The following is a 21,284-nucleotide window of genomic DNA, read 5'->3' on the forward strand; positions in this document are numbered from 1 at the left end:
AATGCTTCTGTTGATGTCATAAAGCATAAAAGCACAATTCAAGTAGAGCAGCTGACTCTCAGGGCTGACCTTGCAGCCCTCAGCTCTGCCTAGGATGAGGAGCTGTTTTTCCAATACACTGCAGCACCAGGGTGTTTGGAATGTTGAGTGCCGAAAAGGAAATTTGGATATTATGAATGTATACATATGACAGAGGTATAGCATATAGAAATAAATACAGAATTTTCAGGTGGTGATTTAGTTCTGGTCAGGAGATCACACATACACACAGCTCTCTGTTCCCAGTACCAACCATAATGGAAGGAAGACAAACCTCTAGGAGAACTTTATCAAGAGGGACAATAGCTACTGGGGTAGTGTGACTGAGTGGTCTAAGGTGCTGGATTAAGGCTCCAGCCTCTTCAGGGGCATGGGTTTGAATCCCACTGCTGCCAGGCTTTTCTGGGTTAGACTCAGAGGAGTAAAAAGCAAGGATGAGCTCCTACTAGGAGTCTACTACAGGCCTCCTAGCCAGGTGGATGAGGCTTTCTTTAAACAGCTAACAAAAGCATCCAGGGCCCAGAATTTGGTGGTGATGGGGGACTTCAACTATCCAGGTATATGTTGGGAAACTAATACAGCAGGGAACAGACTGTCCAATAAATTCTTGGATTGCATTGCAGATAACTTTTTATTCCAAAAGGTTGAAAAAGCTACCAGAGGGGAAGCTGTTCTAGATTTAATTTTAACAAGTAGGGAGGAAATTATTGAGAATTTGAAAGTGGAAGGATGCTTGGGTGAAAGTGATCATGAAATCATAGAGTTCACTATTCTAAGGAAGGGTAGAAGGGAAAACAGTACAATAGAGATAATGGATTTCAGGAAGGCAGATTTTGGTAAACTCAGACAGCTGGTAGGTAAGGTCCCATGGGAAGCTAAACTGAGGGGAAAAACGGCTGAGGAGAGTTGGCAGTTTTTCAAAGGGACATTATTAAGGGCCCAAAAGCAAGCTATCCCACTGTGTAGGAAAGATAGAAAACATGGCAAAAGACTGCCTTGGCTTAACCAGGAGATCTTGCATGATCTCAAACTAAAAATGGAATCATATAAGAAATGGAAACTAGGACAAATTACAAAGGACGAATATAGGCAAACAACACGAGCATGCAGGAGCAAGATTAGAAAGGCTAAGGCACAAAATGAGCTCAAACTAGCTACAAGCATAAAGGGAAACAAGAAGGCTTTTTACAAATACATTGGTAACAAGAGGAAGACTAAGGAGAGGGTAGGGCCATTGGTCAGTGAGGAGGGAGGAACAGTAACAGGGAATTTGGAAATGGCAGAGATGTTTAATGATTTCTTTGTTTCGGTCTTCACTGAGAAATCTGAAGAAATACCTGACATAGAGAATGATAGTGAAAAAGGGGTAGGTTTAGAAGTTGAAATAGGAAAAGAACAAATTAAAATTTACTTAGAGAAATTAGATGTCTGCAAAGCACCAGGGCCTGATGAAATGCATCCTAGAAGCCTCAAGGAGCTGATAGTAGAGGTATCTGAGCCTTTAGCAATCATTTTTGGTAAATCGTGGGAGACAGGAGAGATTCCAGAAGACTGGAAAAGGGCAAATATAGTACCCATTTATAAAAAGGGGAACAAGAATAACCCGGGAAACTACAGGCCAGTCAGCTTAACTTCTGTGCCAGGAAAGATAGTGGAGCAGGTAATTAAAAAAATCATCTGCAAGCAATTGGAAGGTGGTAAGGTGATAGGGAACAGCCAGCATGGTTTTGTTAAAAACAGATCATGTCAAACCAATCTGATAGCTTTCTTTGATAGAATAACGAGCCTTGTGGATAAGGGAGAAGCGGTGGATGTGGTATACCTAGACTTCAGTAAAGCATTTGACACGGTCTCACATAATATATTTATCAATAAACTACGCAAATACAACTTAGATGGGGCTACTATAAGGTGGGTGAACAACTGGCTGGATAACCGTACCCAGAGAGTAGTTATTAATGGTTTTCAATCCTGCTGGAAAAGTATAACTAGTGGGGTTCCACAGGGGTCTGTTTTAGGACCGGTTCTGTTCAATATCTTCATTAACGATTTAGATATTGACATAGAAAGTACACTTATTAAGTTTGCAGATGATACCAAGCTGGGAGGGGTTGCAACTTCTTTGGAGGATAGGGTCATAATTCAAAAGGATCTGGATAAACTGGAGAAATGGGCTGAGGTAAACAGGATGAGGTTTAATAAGGACAAATGCAAAGTGCTCCACTTAGGAAGGAACAATCACTGTCACACATACACAATGGGAAAGGACTGCCTAGGAATGAGTACACCAGAAAGGGATCTAGAGGTTATAGTGGATCACAAGCTAAATATGAGTCAACAGTGTGATGCTGTTGCGAAAAAGGCAAACATGATTCTGGGATGCATTAACAGGTGTGTTGTGAACAAGACACGAGAAGTCATTCTGCCGCTCTACTCTGCACTGGTTAGGCCTCAGCTGGAGTATTGTGTCCAGTTCTGGGCACCCAGTTCAGGAAGGATGTGGATAAATTGGAGAGGGTCCAGAGGAGAGCAACGAGAATGATCAAAGGTCTAGAGAACATGACCTATGAAGAAAGGCTGAAAGAATTGGGCTTGTTTAGTTTGGAAAAGAGAAGATTGAGGGGGGACATGATAGCAGTTTTCAGGTATCTAAAAGGGTGTCATAAGGCAGAGGGAGGGAACTTGTTCTTCCTTGCCTCTGAGGATAGAACAAGAGGCAATGGACTGAAATTGCAGCAGGGGAGGTTCAGGTTGGACATTAGGAAAAAGTTCCTAACTGTCAGGGTGATCAAACACTGGAACAAATTGCCAAGGGAGGTGGTAGAATCTCCATCACTGGAGATATTTAAGAAGAGGTTAGATAGATGGCTTTCAGGGATGGTCTAGAAAGTGCTTGGTCCTTCCATGAGGGCAGGGGGCTGGACTCGATGGCCTCTCGAGGTCCCTTCCAGTCCTACTCTTCTATGATTCTAAGTCGGCTGTAGCCTACACACGTCTCATGTTCCAGCCATCGTCCTTTCAGTAACCTTTCCTGCTGAGTGTTAATATACATAGAAAAGGGGCTGGTTCGCTAAAACACATTCCCTTATAAAAATAGTGTGTGCTGATCAGAAAAGGCTAGTAAAGTTAACATTGCTTAACGCACTTGCCGAATACCTTGTGCCCTATTGTTGTATCCAGCTGTAAAATGAATTGCAGTGGGTTGGTGAGCCTGGGCTAGCGGATGGAGGTTTTGGAAGGAACTGATTTCAGGGTAGTGATTCATAAGATCTGGTCTGGCATTAGGTCAGTGCCAAGCAGCTTATGTTAACCTAACTCTGGAAATATCTACACTTAAATTTTGCTCCTGACAATGTAACTGCTCCGCTGCCCTGACTAGATTCTGCCTCCATGAGCAACGTGGCACCAAGATGTCAGTATGTTGACACAGTTTTAGGGCAAACACTGTGTTACTTACATTGATGATTACAGACTCTGAGGAGCCATCCCGAAGTGCCCATCCTGACAATACAAGTGATACCAGTGCTTCTGGTGAGGACACAAGGAGCAGCGTGTACCAAATGCTCTTCTGCTGATCAGCACTTTTAGTGGGGATGGGATAGGTTGGTATCTCTGTCACTCAGGAGAATGAGTTTTCACACCGAGTGATGTAGTTATAACAATATAAGTCTGTTATGTAGATCAGACCTTAATTAGAGTGTTTTAGCTAAATACAAGGTAGAACACATGGGTTCTGTATGTGCACAGAGAAAACAAAGTCTTTGCCTTGAAGGGATTAGAACTTATAGACACACAGAGATGAAATCTAGGGGCTGTGGATACAACATAAAGCCAATGAGTAGGGTAAAAAAATGACACAATCGTGTTAGTTCCATACATTGTAGTTTATTTTTTTCATTGCTCTGGAAAGGGAGGAAGAAAAGAACAGAAGGGGAAGAGGAACAGTCACAGCTTCTTCCCTGTGTATTTATCATAAGCAGACCAAGCTCTGTAGAATTAGCTGGTTTCGAGGATGAGGTATGTGAGTGCATTTGTTGGCTTGAAATCTGTTCCTTTTTTGGCAGGAGGTGCAGTGTGATTTGTCAGAATTAGCTTCTGGTGACCCATGAGACAGTTTGTTTACCTGAAAGTCCTCAGGCATGACTGATCACAGCTCCCAGTGGCCTAGGTTTGCCATTCCTGGACAGTGGGAACTGCAGGAAGCAGCTCAGGCTGGGCCACAGCTTGTTTCTGCTCCTGTTGGCTAGGAACGGTGAACTGCAGCTACTGGGAGCTGTGGGGTTCCATGCCTGCAAATGATCAGGTAAACAAACTGTCTCGTGGCCTGCCAGCAGCTAACCCTGATGAACTGTGTGTGACCTGTGGACCATAGCTTCCCCATCCTTGCCTTATGTTGTCAACATTACATAAAACAAATGGAAAGGGGAAGTTTCTTGCCACAGGAACAATCTGTTACATACACCACATGGGCTGACGTACAGCTTGTGCCTCTCTGTCTGTGCCTGTCTAATTTCCAATAAAGTGAAGGGTTTTGAATATGTTTTCCTTTTTAATCATATCCAACACAAATTTAACAAAAATGCAAAATTTGCCTTAACCACTAGATGTCAATAGAGCCCTAAAGATTTTTCAGAACTCAGGCCTTGCAGCCTTTGAAATCAGCTGTGCTTAAAGTACCAATACAATCAAAGGAAAGCAAAAAGACATGGAATGTGTTGATAGTTTGCATTCAAAGGAGCAAAAACTAGCACACTAACATACAGTCTGCAGGAAAAGTCTCAGTCCACATATTACATCATGCCCACTATACACAAATGGGGCCCAATCCTCAGTTGGGATACATTAGCCATGATTCTCTGCCTGGAACCACATCACAGTTTTGCTCATTACTTACTGTCTGGATCAATAGGTTAAGGACCAAATGGGCATGGTGACTGTCTCCTGTAGAGGAGTTCAGGACTGAGAAACATGCTGGGCCATACAAGGAAGTATTGCACTTCTGCTATCCATGCTGTACTTGTTCTGCCAATAAATTAAGTCAGGGCAGTCAGGTCCTCACCTGGACAGTTTAAAGAGGTTAAATGAAAATGAAAAGGGGGTTTAAAGGCTCCAGAACTTTAACTCCAAAACTTCTGTGAGCATTGATCTCATACTATAAAGATGTTTAAAACCCACTTTTATTAGTAATTTTCAAAATAAAAAGTGCCATGATACCAGCTCTCTGCACTCGCTACTACTTCATTTCCAAATAGTTTCTGCAGAAATAGGGGCTAATTAATAATCACTCCAAAATTGTGCGACAGAAAAGTTGTAGTTTCTTCATCCTGTTCAACAGGTATACCATCAGGCTTGTTTTCCCACTGTTATAATTGTATAGGGAAATAGAGGTGTGCCCTAGTAATAAATGAAAGAGCCACAGTACCTTTCTCTCTATAGTCATGTCTGACCCTAGCTCTAGCATCTGAATACAAACACGGCAGGATGTGAATTTTCTATTGAAAGAAAGTGGGGACAGAATTTTTTTGTCTGTTAAGCTTCTTTGAATTTGCTAAGAATCTTGTGGGCAGACAGTGATCTTGGGCTGTATAGTGAGGTCAAACCCATTCAGGAAGAGGTAAACCAAATGAAAAGTGATGAAATTAATGGTGTTTCATGATGGTGAAATTTAACCATCTTGCTCTATTTGCATTTAAGAACAGCCAAACTGGGTCAGACAAAAGGTTCATCTAGAACAGCAGCCTATCTTCTGACAGTGGAACAATGCCTGGTGCCCCAGAAGGAATGATCAGAACAAGCAATCATCAAGTGATCCATCCCCTGTTACCCATTCACAGTGTCTGACAAACAGATGCTAGGGTCACTATTTGATCAAACAAGGACTAGTTTGGGGATAATATATTGTTTAATTATGAGAGGCCAAGTGTTTCTGAGGGGTTTTTTATTTGTTTGCTTGTTCATCTTTCACTTTTCTAAGGCACAGTGCAAACAATTTTGCATATGCAGAGAAGCACAGGTGTCTTCCTAGAATGTGTTATTTTAGATCTGATAAAGTATTTCATGAACAAAACACATGGCCTATCTATTAATGGTCCTTTATTTTCCAGGGGTTGGATTCAGTGTTCCTTCAGATCTCTCAACTTAAAGATGATTTCTATTTTATTGAGAACTTCTTGAACCACACAGATATGGAAATCTCAAAGTCCTACGTGTCCACATCTGATCTCCTAAAGGAAACAGAGGAAGCTACACCTTCAACTTTGCCTTCACCTTCCCCAAATTCTGGTAGGTCAGAGGCCTCAGTCCAGACTAACATTTAAACCCATTATTCACACTCAATATAGGAATCCATTTGGAAATATACAGATAAAGCAGATTGATAGGAACTGGATGAGTTTCAGGAAAGCTTGTATTGAGTACATGTTGGTACAGTCCGAAACAGAGCAATGCACTTGCTGTTTTGAAGGAAGACCACAATCCTATAGAATGCACCAGAGTACATTTGCTCTCCTGTACATGGGGAGAGGTACCCTTCTTTGATTCGTGATAGTAATTAGTTTATGACTGAAAACTTGAAGTTAAACCTGTAACATTATTTTAATTTAGTCACAGCTAAAAAAACCTGTTTGTTGGTCAACTCTTTAAAAGTATGTCATGGTCAGAGCTCTGTGTACTTCACTGGACCAAAGATGATTTATACGTGCAGAGGAGCTGGTCCCACGGCTTTAATGCTTACGAACAACTGTTATCAATAGCAATATGACACATTGGATGAAGACGAAAAGAACATAGTTCAATGTGCCTAAGCAATTCCTGAATCACATCAGAAAACAAAAAGGTGGGAAGAGTGTGCACACAATGTACTGTTTTCAGTAATAGAATTGTGTCACTTACAATACATTATGTAATGGTTGTCCTTCTGCCTTCAGTAGTAATACGTGATAATTTCATGTGAGTTTTCATGTAACAGAAGGATTTGATGTTATATTCTCTGTAGCCCTTGCAAAAAACCCAACACACCAGACACTTCTGGATCATCAGAAGCAAGCCATGGAGCCAGACACAGTAGAAGAGAAGCACAAAATAAACATCCCTTTCATAAAGAGACTCACAGGTGAGATCCGTATTGAAACTTATTTGCAATCAAGCAGAATAAAGAAATGTCAGGAGCCTACAGAGATCCCACTTGGATGGTTTTCACCAGAGGCAACAAAAGACCTCAAAATAGACCACAAATGGTGCACAAATCTTGTGTAGGCCTTCTCCATGGGGGTGAAATGCATTCCAGCTAATGAGACAGCCTCCAAGAGTGTTACAGCCCAGCAGCAAATGCAATTTTAGTTTGAAGATCTGTGTATCCCAAATATTTTAATGAGTTTCAATGCAAGACAGCATTTACCAATTTTAAATTTGTGTCTTTTTAATTTTCTTGGATGCTTCTTTGTTCCTGTATTATCAGAAAGGGAATATGGGCAAGTTCACTTTTGCTTCCCTACATCATTCTGTATTCCAGGTTTCTTTTATCATGTCAAATCTTTGTTATCACCCTTCTATATTTATTAGATATTCGCAATACTAATATCAAATCAGTTTCACACTGATGACATGATATCTGCAATGCTAATACAAAGACAGACACATTTTCAAAATGATTCTTTCCTCAGAATACTCTGTGCCTTTGAACATTTTATTTGTTCTCTAAGGCTATGTCTACCCTAGAGGATTTTGTTGACAAAACCCAGGGAGTATCCAGATCCCCAAGGAGGTCTGTTGACAGTAAATCAGCAGAATGCAGCACTTTTGTCAACAGCCGTATCCCCACAAGGCATAACGCCTCTGTTGACCGATCATTCCAGTCAGCCCTGTCTGCTGTGCTTTCGGTTGGCCATTTTGCTGATAGAGTGGCCAGGCAGTCCAGCTGCTCTCTGTTGACAGAGTCAATTGTTCTTGTGATGCGCTTGGCAGTTTGGCCTCAATCTGTCAACAGAGGTTTTGTCGGAAGATATTTTCTGACAAAAACTTCTGTGGACAAATCGCTGTAATCTAGACGTAGCCTAAGGCTGGGGCCACACTTCAGGAAATGACTTCACACTTCAGCTGAAGGGAATAAGGGGATTTTGAAAGGTACGGGGTCCTTCTGAAAAGGACCCCTGTGTAGCTGCGCCAAGCCTCAAGTGTTCGAAAGCAGCGCTTTTGACGCGCCACAGCCGGAAGTGTCCTAATGCTAATAAAGAACTGAATATTCAATTCAGCGCCTCATTAGTAATCTTTGAAATGGCCATTTGCGTGGCCATTTCAAAGTTTTGGCGAAGTGTGGCCACAGCCTAAGAGTCTATTCTATTTCTGCTTTAGCATTTGGGGATGACCAGAGGTTGATGGAGGAATCAAAGTGAGTTCATAACACTGATTTGTTTCTAGTTCTTAATTACTCCTGTGCACTGAGCAGATATTTCTGATAAGCAGTCCACAGTGATACAAGGATCTTTTTTTCTAACCAGTCATCATTAATTTGGAAATCATGAGTAGTTCAAATGTTCTATTCTAACACACATTGTACTTGCCATCTGCTATACTGAATATCAGCTGCCTCCTTGTTATCCAAAGGCCTAGCTTTCTTATTATTTCCTGTAGTTCCCCACCATCCTTTCTAGGCTCGCATAACATCAATAATGTAATGTCATCTGTAGATTTTACCAGCTCACTGTTTCTTGTTAATATAATCAGTAATGCTCTGGCCCAAATGGTCATGAAGAGGTGGGATGAAGGTGCAAAAGAATTCTTTCTGACCTTCACAGAACTCATTATCTAATGCCCTGAAGTGGGAGGCTTTGTTATTGGAGTCTGGCAAGTTTGAATATTCTGGAGTAGAACACCTTTCTCTGGAGGAGAGAGATGCCATATCTATAGCTGCATATTCTCTCTCTCTCTCTCTCTCACACACACACACACACACAAGCTGTGTCTACACGTGCATGCTACTTCGAAGTAGCGGCACTAACTTCGAAATAGCGCCCGTCGTGGCTACACGCGTCGGGCGCTATTTCGAAGTTAACTTCGACGTTAGGCGGCGAGACGTCGAAGTCACTAACCTCATGAGGGGATCGGAATAGCGCCCTACTTCGACGTTCAACGTCAAAGTAGGGACCGTGTAGACGATCCGCGTCCCGCAACGTCGAAATTGTGGGGTCCTCCATGGCAGCCATCAGCTGGGGGGTTGAGAGATGCTGTCTCTCCAGCCCGTGCGGGGCTCTATGGTCACCGTGTGCAGCAGCCCTTAGCCCAGGGCTTCTGGCTGCTGCTGCTGCAGCGGGGGATTCATGCTGCATGCACAGGGTCTGCAACTCGTTGTCGGCTCTGTGGATCTTGTGGTGTTTAGTGCAAGTGTGTCTGGGAGGGGCCCTTTAAGGGAGCAGCTGGCTGTTGAGTCCGCCCTGTGACCCTGTCTGCAGCTGTGCCTGGCACCCTTATTTCGATGTGTGCTACTGTGGCGTGTAGACGTTCCCTCGCTGCGCCTATTTCGATGTGGTGCTGCGCAACGTCGATGTTGAACATCGACGTTGCCAGCCCTGGAGGACGTGTAGACGTTATTCATCGAAATAGCCTATTTCGATGTCGCCACATCGAAATAGGCTACTTTGATGTAGGCTTCACGTGTAGACGTAGCCACACAGAGAACAATCTCACAATCTTTATAAGCAACTTTCTTTTTTGTACTTGCCAGCAAGAAGATTTTTTTTTTTCTGTTTCAAAGGTCACACACGTCTAATAACTGGATTTGGTGGCCAGGAGTTCAAATTTGGCCCTGTTCCAAACATCCCAAAATATTCTGAACAAATAGGATTTTGTAAACATCCAAAGGTTGAGATACCATTCATATGTCGAAAGAACTCATAATTCTATAGTTAAGATTATATATATGATACAGAAGAGGCTTTATTTGATCACATAGTAATTTGTTCTCTCTTACAAGGTGACTGAAAAGTAGAACTCATTCCTTTATGTTCTTTTGGGGTCTGCATCAGCCAGTTGCAGTCAGTCATTTGCAGGAGAAAAGCCAACAGCTTTGTTCTATTTTTTGTTTATTGTTCTTTATCTAATTGAATAAATTATGTGGTTATTGATTGTTAAAGTGGAGAGGCTATTTATCAAGAGAATGAAGGAAAAGAGGGATATGATAAAGAAGAACTGGTGAAATAATGAGGACAGGGTAAAGGGGTAGTCTGTTTATTAGGGTTCTTTTACCCAACATGTCTGGAGTTACCACCAGCCATTGTATGGAAATGGAACACTCCATCTACTGCAAGGATAGCAGGCTGCTGCAATAGCACATGCTCCATGACAGCCCTATGAGAAGTTATGGTCAAGTGTGGCCTATCAACAGTCCCTCCAGGGTGGAGCATGGCTGTAAAACCCTGCTCTTAACAGCGTGGTTATCTGTTACGTCACAGTAGGGCTGGTGAGGGACTTCTCTGGGCCCTGGGCAATTTGGCGCTGGGGGCTTGGCTCTGGGACCCCAAAAAGGGAGTGGATTAGGTGAAAGAGGCATTGTTAGGGGCAGCCCGCCCTCGGTACTGCCTAGAACACACCACCTGGACCTTCCCGGCCCCTCCCACAGCTATCCTATAGTTCTGCCCAGGACTCCAGCAGTGATATAAAGGGCTTTGGACTCTGGCTGTAGCTGTGCAACAGTAGCTGCTACAGTGGTAGAGTCCCAAGGACATTTTAAATCATTTTAAATCACCAGTCCTCAGGGCTTTGCCCCCTTTGCCTGCTCACCCCACTGGTGGCCTTGCATCAGAGTCCTCTCTTCTCAGTCATGGAAGTCCTTTGAAGACCTTGTCCTTGGTTTTCAGTGGTTCATTCTGGTAAAGGAGAAAATGTAAAAGATTGCACATTTTGAGATAATGTTTGATTCAAATAGATCTCCAAGTCTTTTTCTATGGTGCTGACAAAAATGCAAATGGATTCCTGACATTCACTGAGATAGAAAAGGTCCTGGGAGAAGATGCACCTCAGAAAAAGGAACTGGAAACATTTGATGAGGATAACAATAAGATGTACTCTTACTTTGAATTGAGAAAAGCCCTAGAGCTGACAGGTAAGATTTTTTTTTCCTTTTTTTTTTTCTTTAAAAAGAGATTTATTTCTTAATTAGACTTTTCTCTCTGCCATCCAACATCTCTTCCTCTTTCTGAAAGATGGAATTAGGGCTTGTCTAGACATGAGAATATGTTGAAATATCTATTGTTTCTATCATCAATATCATTGTTTCAATCTCTTCTGCAATAATTATTCTAAAAATATTTTAGGTAAGTCTCCAAGAGAACTCTTTTTATTCTGGAATAAGTGTTGCAGAATAGCTGTTTCAGTAAATTTCTAATTGTAGAACAACCCTTAAATATAGACTTGAGTCATAAATCTAATTATATCTGAACATTCCCATAGTTTTGGTTGTTGAGATAGGGTTCCAACAAGGATGTGTCAAATGTCATCGGTTGACATGAACTTATTCCAGACTTGATAAGTTTCAGATCTGGGGTCCTGCTTTGGGTCCCCCGTAGCCTGAATACAATCACAATACCATTTGTTCTTTGACAGCCACAGCCATTTGTGGCTACAGTTACACTACAGTGATCTGTCAACAGAAGTCACTGTCAGAAGAGATTGCCCAACAAAACTTCTGTTGACAGAGTATGACCATACACAAAATACAAGCGGAAGAGTGCTATGCTCTGTTGACACAGCAGCTGGACTGCCTGGCTGCTCTTTTGACAAAGCACTAATGGACGCCCTGTCTGTCGAGAGAAGCCCCACGCGCACCCCACAAGTGTCCACGCAGCTTTTTTGTCGACAGAACCTGTTGACAGCAGCATTATGCCTCATGGCTAAGAGGCAGAACACTGCTGGTGAAAATGCTGAGTTTTGTCAACAAACTGTTGACAAAACATGTGTGAGTGGACGTTCCACCAGTTTTGTCAACAAAAACAGGGTTTTTGTTGGCAAAACTCGCTAATGTAACTGTAACCTGTGGGTTTTGAGGTCAGCCTCTACAATTAGTACTGCCAAAGTTCCAACATTCTGATCATATTATAGAAGGGGGGAAATGTTACCATAAATACATCTTCATAATTATGACTGTAAACTCAAGATAAGAGGCTTTTGGGAAGTTTTGTTTCTTCATTGTGGAAGTGGGGCTCCCATCTGCATTCCTTAGAAGTAGACAGCTGGAGAAAAAGACATGAGAATTTAAGAGCAAAATTTTCCTCTCATATTTTTTTGTGCATTTTCATTCCAAAATTCTGCTTTTCTCAAATGCAAAAATATCAGTACATGCAGTCATGAAAGCAGAATACTGGAGCTAGCATTCATCACATACTTGAGAGGCAAACTTTCCTCTCAGGTATTACCTGTATTAGAAAACTTGCACTTTATTTAAAATTTAAGTGACAGAAATGAACATTCACAAAGCAAATTTCCCTTTAACTAGTTCAAACTGCTTTTACACCACAAACATACACCATAAACTTAACTCAGCAAATGAACAGAGTAAGCCAAACCCATTTAAGATTGGTGCAAGTTGGTTTATGTACGTCTACCTCAGCAATTGGTACTCGTGCAGTTCAACTGATTTGAGTGTGCTGACGCAAAAACAATCATGTAGATCAGCTCCTCAAAGCTAATCCTAGCCTCTCCCAATTGGGCATAAAGTCCAATTCGCAGTAGGACTGATGCAAGCTCCTTAAGGACAGGGCAGAGGGGACAGAATCCAGCTCTGCAGTAATACTATTCCTCACCAGAGAGAGGATTGTGAGGTGGTTTAGTCATCTTAGTACTGAGATTCAGTAGTCTTCATGCTACATTCTATATCAGTCCTATTGCAACCCCATTTTATCCTAGTGATTGCTGAGCACCACTGTGCTGCATTTTGAACTATACTGTATGATTAGTGAGAATGAGAACACAGGCTGTATAGTGAGTTTGAACAGCATACTGTACACATAAGCAAATTGCCAAAGCGCGGGCTGGAATTAAATACTGGGTGTCAGTTGAACAGGGAGCTGAGTATACTCACTGGGAAAAAAGGAAGAAAATCAATTTCAGGGACTGAGATGAAGACAGAGATATTAATGTACATTTTAATGAGTTTCTAATGACAATTATAAAGTGAGTATTATAGAAGGAGACATTTGAGTGCCTGGGAAAAAATCAAACTTTAGAAGCATCTAGCATAACCAGGGCAGCAGTCCTTAGATAATTTGCCCCCCCGCCAAAATCATTATGATCATCGGGGGCAAAGCTAATTGGGATCCTTACTATTGTTTTTAGTTTAAGATTCTACCCCCCTGACTTTTTTGGAACGGTATTACATTGTTGATTCAGATTTAGATTTTCACCTGTTAATGCTAATGACTGTTTAATTATGTTGTTATTTGACATGCAACATTAATAGCATTAAAAAAATCAGTATTACACTCATGGTAGTGACATCATACTTCAGATAGCTCGCTGCCTTTGGCCTTCTTGTCCACAATACACTGGTATCTTAGTCATGTGAGTATTTCAACTGTGTTGCCATTTATGGTCCATGTGGACTGTTCCTGCAAGCCTTAATCAAGTGATCATCCAGGTGAAATGTTCCAGTTCTCACTGAAGCCAATGGGGCTATCCATGTAATTAGTAATTGAGAAGTTGGGCCTTAATGATGTCCCAGGCCATCCCAAAACAAATAGGGTTCCTCTTCTCACAGTTTTGCTAGTTTCTGTTTATTACATAATGAAATACTACAGATTTGTCTCCATTGTTCTAATAAGAATATCTGTGATGGTAGCTGTTTCACACGGCCTCCTCATAAAGGAGTCAGGGAAAAATAATCCAGATGAACCTAGTAGAAGGTGGAGACACAACAGTTTGGAAAACCGTACCCAGACAGTAGTTATCAATGGTTCACAGTCAAGGTGGAAGGGCGAGTGGAGTCCCACAGGATTCTGTCCTGGGTTTGGTTCTACTCAATATATTCCTATATTGATTAGCTATTATCATAGAGAACAGTTACGAAGTTTACAGGTTATAGCAAGTGGGGAGACATTGCAGGTTTTCTAAAGAACACAATTGGGATTCAAAGTCATATTGAGAAATAGGATGAAATAAGTAGGAAATTCGGTAAGAACAACTGCAAAGTATTACACTTAAGAAGAAGTAATCCACTGCACAAACAGAAAATGGGAAATAACTGCCTAGGAAGCAGTACTGCAGAAAAGGATCTGGCAGTACTAGTGCATCACAAACTAAATCTGACTCAACAATGTAATATTGTTCCACAAAAAGCAAACATAATTTTGGGATGCATTATAAGTAAAACATGAGAAATAATTCTTCCACTCTACTCGGCTCTAATATGGCCTCAGCTGAAGTACTGTATCCAGTTCTGTGCACCACATTTCAGGAAAGATGTGGAAAAGTAGAGAAACTCCAGAAGACAATAATAAAAATGATCAAAGGTTGAGAAAGCATGACCTACAAAGAAAGATTGAAAAAAATGGGTGTGTTTACACTGGAGAAGACATGACTCAGGGGAGAAGCCCCTTCAAGAACATTAAAGATTGTTATGAAAAAAAAAAGGATAAAAAGTTCCTAATGATTAAAGCCAGGGCAAAAAGTAATTGGTTAAGTGCAATAAGGGAGCTTTAAGTTACACATTAGCTGCATCTAAACAGCCCCTCCCTTTCAGAAGGGACATGCAAATGAGCAAGATCGGAAATGCAAATGAGGCATGGCTTTAAATACCTCATACCTCATTTGCATGTTCCCCTGGGATCTGGCTTCCAGAAGAACCATTTCCAGAAGCCAAAGCAGCCAGGTGGATGGGGTTCCTTTGAAAGGAAACCCCCCTTTCAAAGGCACCCTTCTTCCTATTTTGCTTCAGGAAGAAGGGTGCTTTCGAACGACGGGTGGAGTTCCATTAGAAGAAATCCTGCCCACACAGCTGCTTTGGCTTCCAGAAGTGGCTCTTCTAGAAGCCAGATCATTCATGAACATGCAAATGAGATGCAAGATATTTAAATGTTTCTCATTTGCATTTCAGATCTCGCTTATTTGCATGCCCCTTCCAAAAGGGAAGGGCTGTGTAGACGGAGCTATTAAGAAAAACTTCCTAATTGTAAAGGTAGCTAAGCACTGGAACAAATTACTTAGGGGACTTAGGAATCTCTCTCACTGGAGATTTTTGACAACAGGTTCCACAGGGATAGGGTCTAGATAATAATCCTGCTTCAACACAGAGGACTAGATTAGATGAGTTATCACAATCTCTGCCATTTCTATATTTCTCTAAGAGTAACTCCATGTAGCAGAATTTACCATTGGAAAATTTATTGTTCAAACTTGTAGCTTTTAATGTGCTTAAGATGTAACCCCATCTAACAATGATTTTTTTTTTTGTATTACAGAGTAACTGAGAAGACTAATTGAAAAGCTGAGTGATCCACGCAATGTTCTATTTTTTTTTATTTTATTTTCCAGGAAAGAAAATTACTTACAGGTTTATTGTTTGTTTAATCACTCTTTTAGAACAGGCAAGTATAAATGTTATAAGGATGAATGCCCACTCTTCCAGTGTGCACACCCTAGTTATCACAGTAGCCATCTATTGCGGAATAGTTCGAGAAGGAGACTTCTTAAAATGCTTCACTCACTTTGTAAGTACATAGAGAAAAAGGAAGACAAAAGAAATACACTATTACAAATCAAAAATGTTTTAAACCACAGATTTAGTATTAAAATTTGTTATGCAACTTGTGTGTCTTTTTAAAGTTGTATTTACTTCAGTATAATAAATAATTTCTATTTTATTCTTCCTTAAGCTCTGACAGACATTTGATGGTTACACACACACACACACACCAGTTAACACTGTAGTACTATTTACTTGGCACGTCAAAAAGTAAAATCATTCTATCATCATCCACATGATAGATCTTGAATGTGGAGCAGAATTGATATAATTAAATCGTTAAAATTCTAAGCAGGCAGATACAATTGCAAAATTGGGCCAGGAATGCCCAATCTTTTAAGGTATTGAACATTTTATGGAAGATTCTGAGTGTGTGCAGTGCCTGCCATACTCAGTGGATAAACTTAAAAAGTTCGTGCTTCTGCTTGAGGCATTGTCAATTTCAGAAGTATTCACCTTGTTAACCAAAGAGAATGCTCCCACACTCTACAGTATTTTGAAAACTGGTGAAGAAGTGAAGCAACTGGCTATTGAATGATATCCACTAAATCTGGGTACACATACTTAACCCTTGTTAATGTTGTCTGTTCATTTTAGACGTGCAGATTTCACTAATAATAAATTCCTTTTGCTTGTTGAAAGATATAAAATGAAATGAGAAAAAAAATAGACAATAGTTCATGGAATTCCAAGTCCTTAAAACCTACACATAAAAATGTAGACAGGCAGGAAAGATAAGGTGCATGCTTAGTTTTGTAAAATAAATTTGTAGGTGGGATGGAGACTGACAATACAATTATTTTCTATTTCTGCAAAGTTACTATATTTTAATACCCACCTTCGAAAAGCTACTTCTATGGGAGATCTTACTGGAAAGCAAATGATTTTTTTTAATTGCTTAAATATTTTAATTGATAAAATAGGCATGTTTTAGGTAAGCAGTTTAGTCTATGACTGTTACGCTTATATATAACCAAACAGGGGTGGGATTTTTGAAAGCACCTAAAAAAATGTTTGTGCAAATCCCATTTCAGTAGGATTTGAGTAGTAATTCTTATAGGCTTACTTGCCCATGGGAATATGATGTATTACTGTCTACCCGGACCATTGCTCACTCTAGACATGGAGAATTCGTGTTGAGTGTTCCATCCACTCGCTCTTGGAGGACTTTTTTTTTCATCACATCCTTAGAGCATCTCAAGTATGTCACAGCTTCATGGATACTCAAGGAGGGCGAAAGGAGGGGTAAGGAACTTTACAGGTGGCAGCATCTTAGTTCTTGTCCTTCATTAACTCAGTTGGTATGTCTGTAACTTTTGCCTGTAAAATCTCTTCCCTTCATACACTGCCAAATTGAGGCAGGAAGCAATCATACAAGTTAGAGATTTTTTCAATTTCCTTTGTCGGCCTATGCAAATATCACCACTAGTTAGGATGGCAGCCAAAAGAAACTCAAATACACTTTCCAACCAAGGACTGAGTAATTAGTCATTTATTTGTCTTTCAAGCTCTTGACTTTCTTTGTGAGATAGCCCTTCCCTCTGAAAGTTTCCTGTATCTGTATCTACTAGATATCCTTCATTATATATAGGCATTTGTCCATTTTCTCATGTTGCCACTACATAATGATGTGGTGTTACTACCTAATGATTTTGATTCTGCGTGTCCACAACCTTAGAGCTCCTGTAATTATTTACACCTGGGCAAAATGATTACAAAGGGCTCCAGTTAAATCTCTTCCATTACATGGATTGTAGTGCTTTGAAGCCACTTTATACTGCCTTTGTATAGCTGTAAATGACTATTTCGGGCAGGTGAGGCTCGTTAGCCTTGGTCGGTCGCTCACCTAGGAGAAGGTAAACTCTGATTTCAAACCCCCGCTGCCTTGTGGTCACACCCATTCTAGGGAAGGGCTTCAGGAGTTAACCCTGAGGAAAAATCCGGAGTTGGAGACCCAAAGGCAGCCTGATGTTACTTTTGACATATTCCTGGCAACTCCTGCGATGCTGCTGATGCCAAACTGTACTGGCTCGCCGTTCCTTTGGATTCATCAGCAACATGGAAAGTGGGGATCTGCTACATGGGCAACAGCTCATCCTCCATACAAAATTTGCCCAGGTATGCAAAAACCATAATCCTCTGGGACTGATAGATGCCTACCTAAATGACTATACAATATGCAAGACCATGGCGGGCCAGACCCTTGGTATACTACCCCATGACAGCAATAGCTGAGAAGAGACATGATTAGCCTCACACCAGTCTCACACTCTCAGGCTATGGCTACACTAAAGAGGTTTCATCGACAAAACTCATGGAGCGTCCACACACAAAATGTATTTTTGTCGACAGTGTACCAATAAAACTCAGCACTTTTGCTGACAGTATTCTGCCTCTCTGCCACGAGGCATAACATTTTTGTCGACAGAGTCCGTTGTCAAAAAAGCCATGTGGATGCTCCGGGGTGGGGGCCTCTGTGTAGACGGAGACCAAATTTAGATTCCACAAAGAAACACTGTTTAGGTAATCTGAGAACTCTCTAAGCATTTAAATGAACGCCTTTGAAAAAACCAATGTGTTATTTTCCTATATATGTGTTACATTTTATAATCTAATATAGTTAGTCTTACTGAATGTGAAAGATTATTTCAAAGGAACACATTAGCTCTGATCTGGCATAAAAGTCAGTATTAAATGAATGCTTATGCTGCATTATGGAAATGAAATGTGTTGATATATGAACACTTATTTAGACATCCAATATCTGATTTAATATATTAACAAGCTTTTTTTTGTTTAGTCTGTCCTATAGATGGCCATACAGAACCAAGTTATTTCTAAATAAAATTTGCTATGCAATAAAAGCTTTTTATTGCAAAAGGAACTTTTTTTGGAGTGTTTTGTATAAAAGTTGGAAATCTTTAAATTACCACATTTTTAATCTCACTGAGGATTCAGTGGAAATCAAAGGCAAAATCTTGGTCAGCAATGGGCTTTTTACTATGAAGAAAGAGAATAAAGATAACAAAATATATTTATGTTTGGTGTTTCATATACATACCATCCCTCTGATTGCACATACTACCCAGTGCATATGCATTTTAACCTACATATTCACATGTATTCATACACACCTAATGTGAGCTAGTGCATATACATACAAAAAACAGACCACTATGGATCATTTGAACAAAAAACATACTTTCAATGACAGTATTTCTCTATTAAATTCATGTTTATTGCATAAGTTTTATCACAGTGGAGATTAAATTACGCTTAATCATCCGATCAGTGCTTTTGTACCTTTGCTATACCAAAAACAGTAAAAGCAACTCATTCATACACTCAAAATCCTGTTACCATCCCACTAATCATCGCCTCAGTGTGTTCCTTTCAGTGCCACATACTGATAAGATTGTAAAAAGATATATCTAAACAACTTCTTTATAACACCATTTTCTTCAAGTAATCGGAAAGCAGTACAAATGTCTGTACCATATATTAGAAACATATTTGTAATGTTATTTATTGCTATAGAAGAGAGGCTCCTGATGGAATGATAATGAAATATGATGTCACTGTGTATGAAGATGATCTCAGCAATCAGTCATTTTCACAACTCTTCCCATGTTAGTGAACAAGATAAATGGGCTTCCTCTTTCATTCATGGGATTTCAAACGATAAATAAATAAAGCGTACACTTAAAACATGTGTAGTGCAAATTCCAAGTAAACAGAATGATGTGGAAATAAACTCATAGTTGCCGACTTGGTTCAGCAAGACAGCTCTGATTTTATGCCCAGTGCCCCCATCCCTACTCTCCATTCAAAGCCAGAAAAGTTGCATAACTGCTACAATGATTGGCAGAGATTGTTGGAGTGGGGGCGGGGCATAGACAAGAGCAGAAGAGACAATCTCTATGAACTGTGTGTGGTTTGCTGGTTTAATGTCATGCAGGACAGCAACCTCTAAACGTACATCAGCGAATAGCTCCCCCCATCCTCTGATCAGAGACTTTAGTGTTGGCAACTATGTTTAAACAGGGATTGTGTGGTCCAGACCAATATAAGTGAATATTTTTCCCAGACAGAACTGGTAAAAGAGAACATCTACAACACTGATTTAAAAAAAAAACAAAAAAACAAAAAAAAAAACCTTAATACTTATTAGGAAAGGTATTCAACTTTTTGTCAAGCAAACCCCAAAGAGTGGTTTAATTCTGCATTGCTCAAGGGCCAAACTTTTTTCTGATTTTCATTTATTTTTCTTAATTATGCATTCTACCCACACTACCACTTCATTTATTTAATTAGAACTCCCCTAGATTTCTTCTAGTGGAATAAATTATTTATGTAGGAAAGGCAAATAAAATCCCAGAAGATAAAAATAAAATATACACAAATGTAAAATTTACAACATAGATTAATCAAAATCTTTTTTCTCTAAACCAATGGCAAAGAACAGAAGAGTTATGTAGTCTATTGGAGGGGCAAAAGTTCTTTTCTTATGGCTGCATTCTCAAGCTGCAACTTAATTGCTGTGTGGAAAAGATGACTATTGAAACATCATTCTTACACATGTCAAAACATTAACAAATATAATACAGAGCTAAAGCTAAAGTTCTCTCAACTAAAAGGGGGAAATATATAAGAAAATCTTTGCAAGTAAAAGGAAGCCTTTCCTTATCTGGGACACACATATTTAGGTTTAAAACTGGGGAGTCATAAATATGGTCATTGAATTACATCAGAGAATTAAGTCTTCTAAAAATCTTCAGTTCCAAAATAACCTCTCTGCATCAGTATTAAGAATAAAATACATTTTGCATCTTAGGTTGTATTTTTGTTTTGTTTCTTTAAAGATGTTTCTTAGTTTCGTAGAATTTCACCATGTAAGATTACATATTGTAGGGGAGTGTTAGAACTGTTTACTGATGCTGTACTTTAAGTAGTTGTTAGACTAAATTACAGAGATAAAATTCAATTATTGATCTGTTTCATTACTACTGTACATGGGTTAATTGGCTCATTTCACCTTTTTTTCATGTTTAATGTGACCATTTCTTCTGTATTTGCCATTTGGTATCCCATTGTGATAATGTCCATTAATGATGCTATGTTCACCACTCGACCAAAGACGTTTGCTTTGTTTGTAGGCAAACTTTGCTATCCTGGCCAAAATGTAGTAAAATAAGGCAGCACCGAGTAGTACAACAAAGGCAATATCCAGTAAGAAATACTGATAAAAGGAGATGGAGTAAACAGCAGCACGTAGATGTTGTGCTCCATTGTGTCGGAGGATATAATTAATCCAGTACACTGTCCGATTAACAGGATGACCGGGTTGGTCCTTGTGAATTTCAGACAGCTTTTGGGCCCGTTGCCTGTAGCTGTGGGAAAGAAACAAATAATGTGACAGGTTAAGAATATTATCTTGCTCTCAAACGACAAGTGTCCATGTGACGAGAGAAATGTACTGGAATTTCTCCATTTGAGTGGAGTAATGTGGTAGAAAAAT

At 40.1% G+C, this 21,284-nt stretch overlaps 2 protein-coding genes across 3 annotated transcripts in view; one reads left to right on the plus strand and one right to left on the minus strand.

Moving 5' to 3' along the window:
* LOC142012924 (uncharacterized) overlaps positions 1-15,743 on the plus strand; it is a 63,324-nt gene extending 47,581 nt beyond the window's left edge. Inside the window, exons 3-4 of the mRNA XM_074993972.1 lie at positions 10,958-11,134; positions 15,556-15,743. Of these exons, the coding sequence (XP_074850073.1) occupies positions 10,958-11,134; positions 15,556-15,743 (365 nt within the window). The remainder of the gene's footprint in view (positions 1-10,957; positions 11,135-15,555) is intronic.
* UGT8 (UDP glycosyltransferase 8) overlaps positions 15,492-21,284 on the minus strand; it is a 92,797-nt gene continuing 87,004 nt past the window's right edge. The window contains exons 6-8 of one of the 2 annotated variants that reach the window (XM_074991963.1): positions 20,802-21,156; positions 18,697-18,766; positions 15,492-15,727 (exon numbers count right to left, since the gene is read on the minus strand). In XM_074991963.1, the coding sequence (XP_074848064.1) occupies positions 18,764-18,766; positions 20,802-21,156 (358 nt within the window). In that variant the 3' untranslated portion in view covers positions 15,492-15,727; positions 18,697-18,763. Of the gene's footprint in view, positions 15,728-18,696; positions 18,767-18,892; positions 21,157-21,284 lie in introns of those variants that run through there. The other variant, XM_074991961.1, reaches the window with a different exon arrangement.

This window comes from Carettochelys insculpta, chromosome 4, assembly GCF_033958435.1.
Source record: "Carettochelys insculpta isolate YL-2023 chromosome 4, ASM3395843v1, whole genome shotgun sequence".
NCBI lineage: Eukaryota > Metazoa > Chordata > Testudines > Carettochelyidae > Carettochelys > Carettochelys insculpta.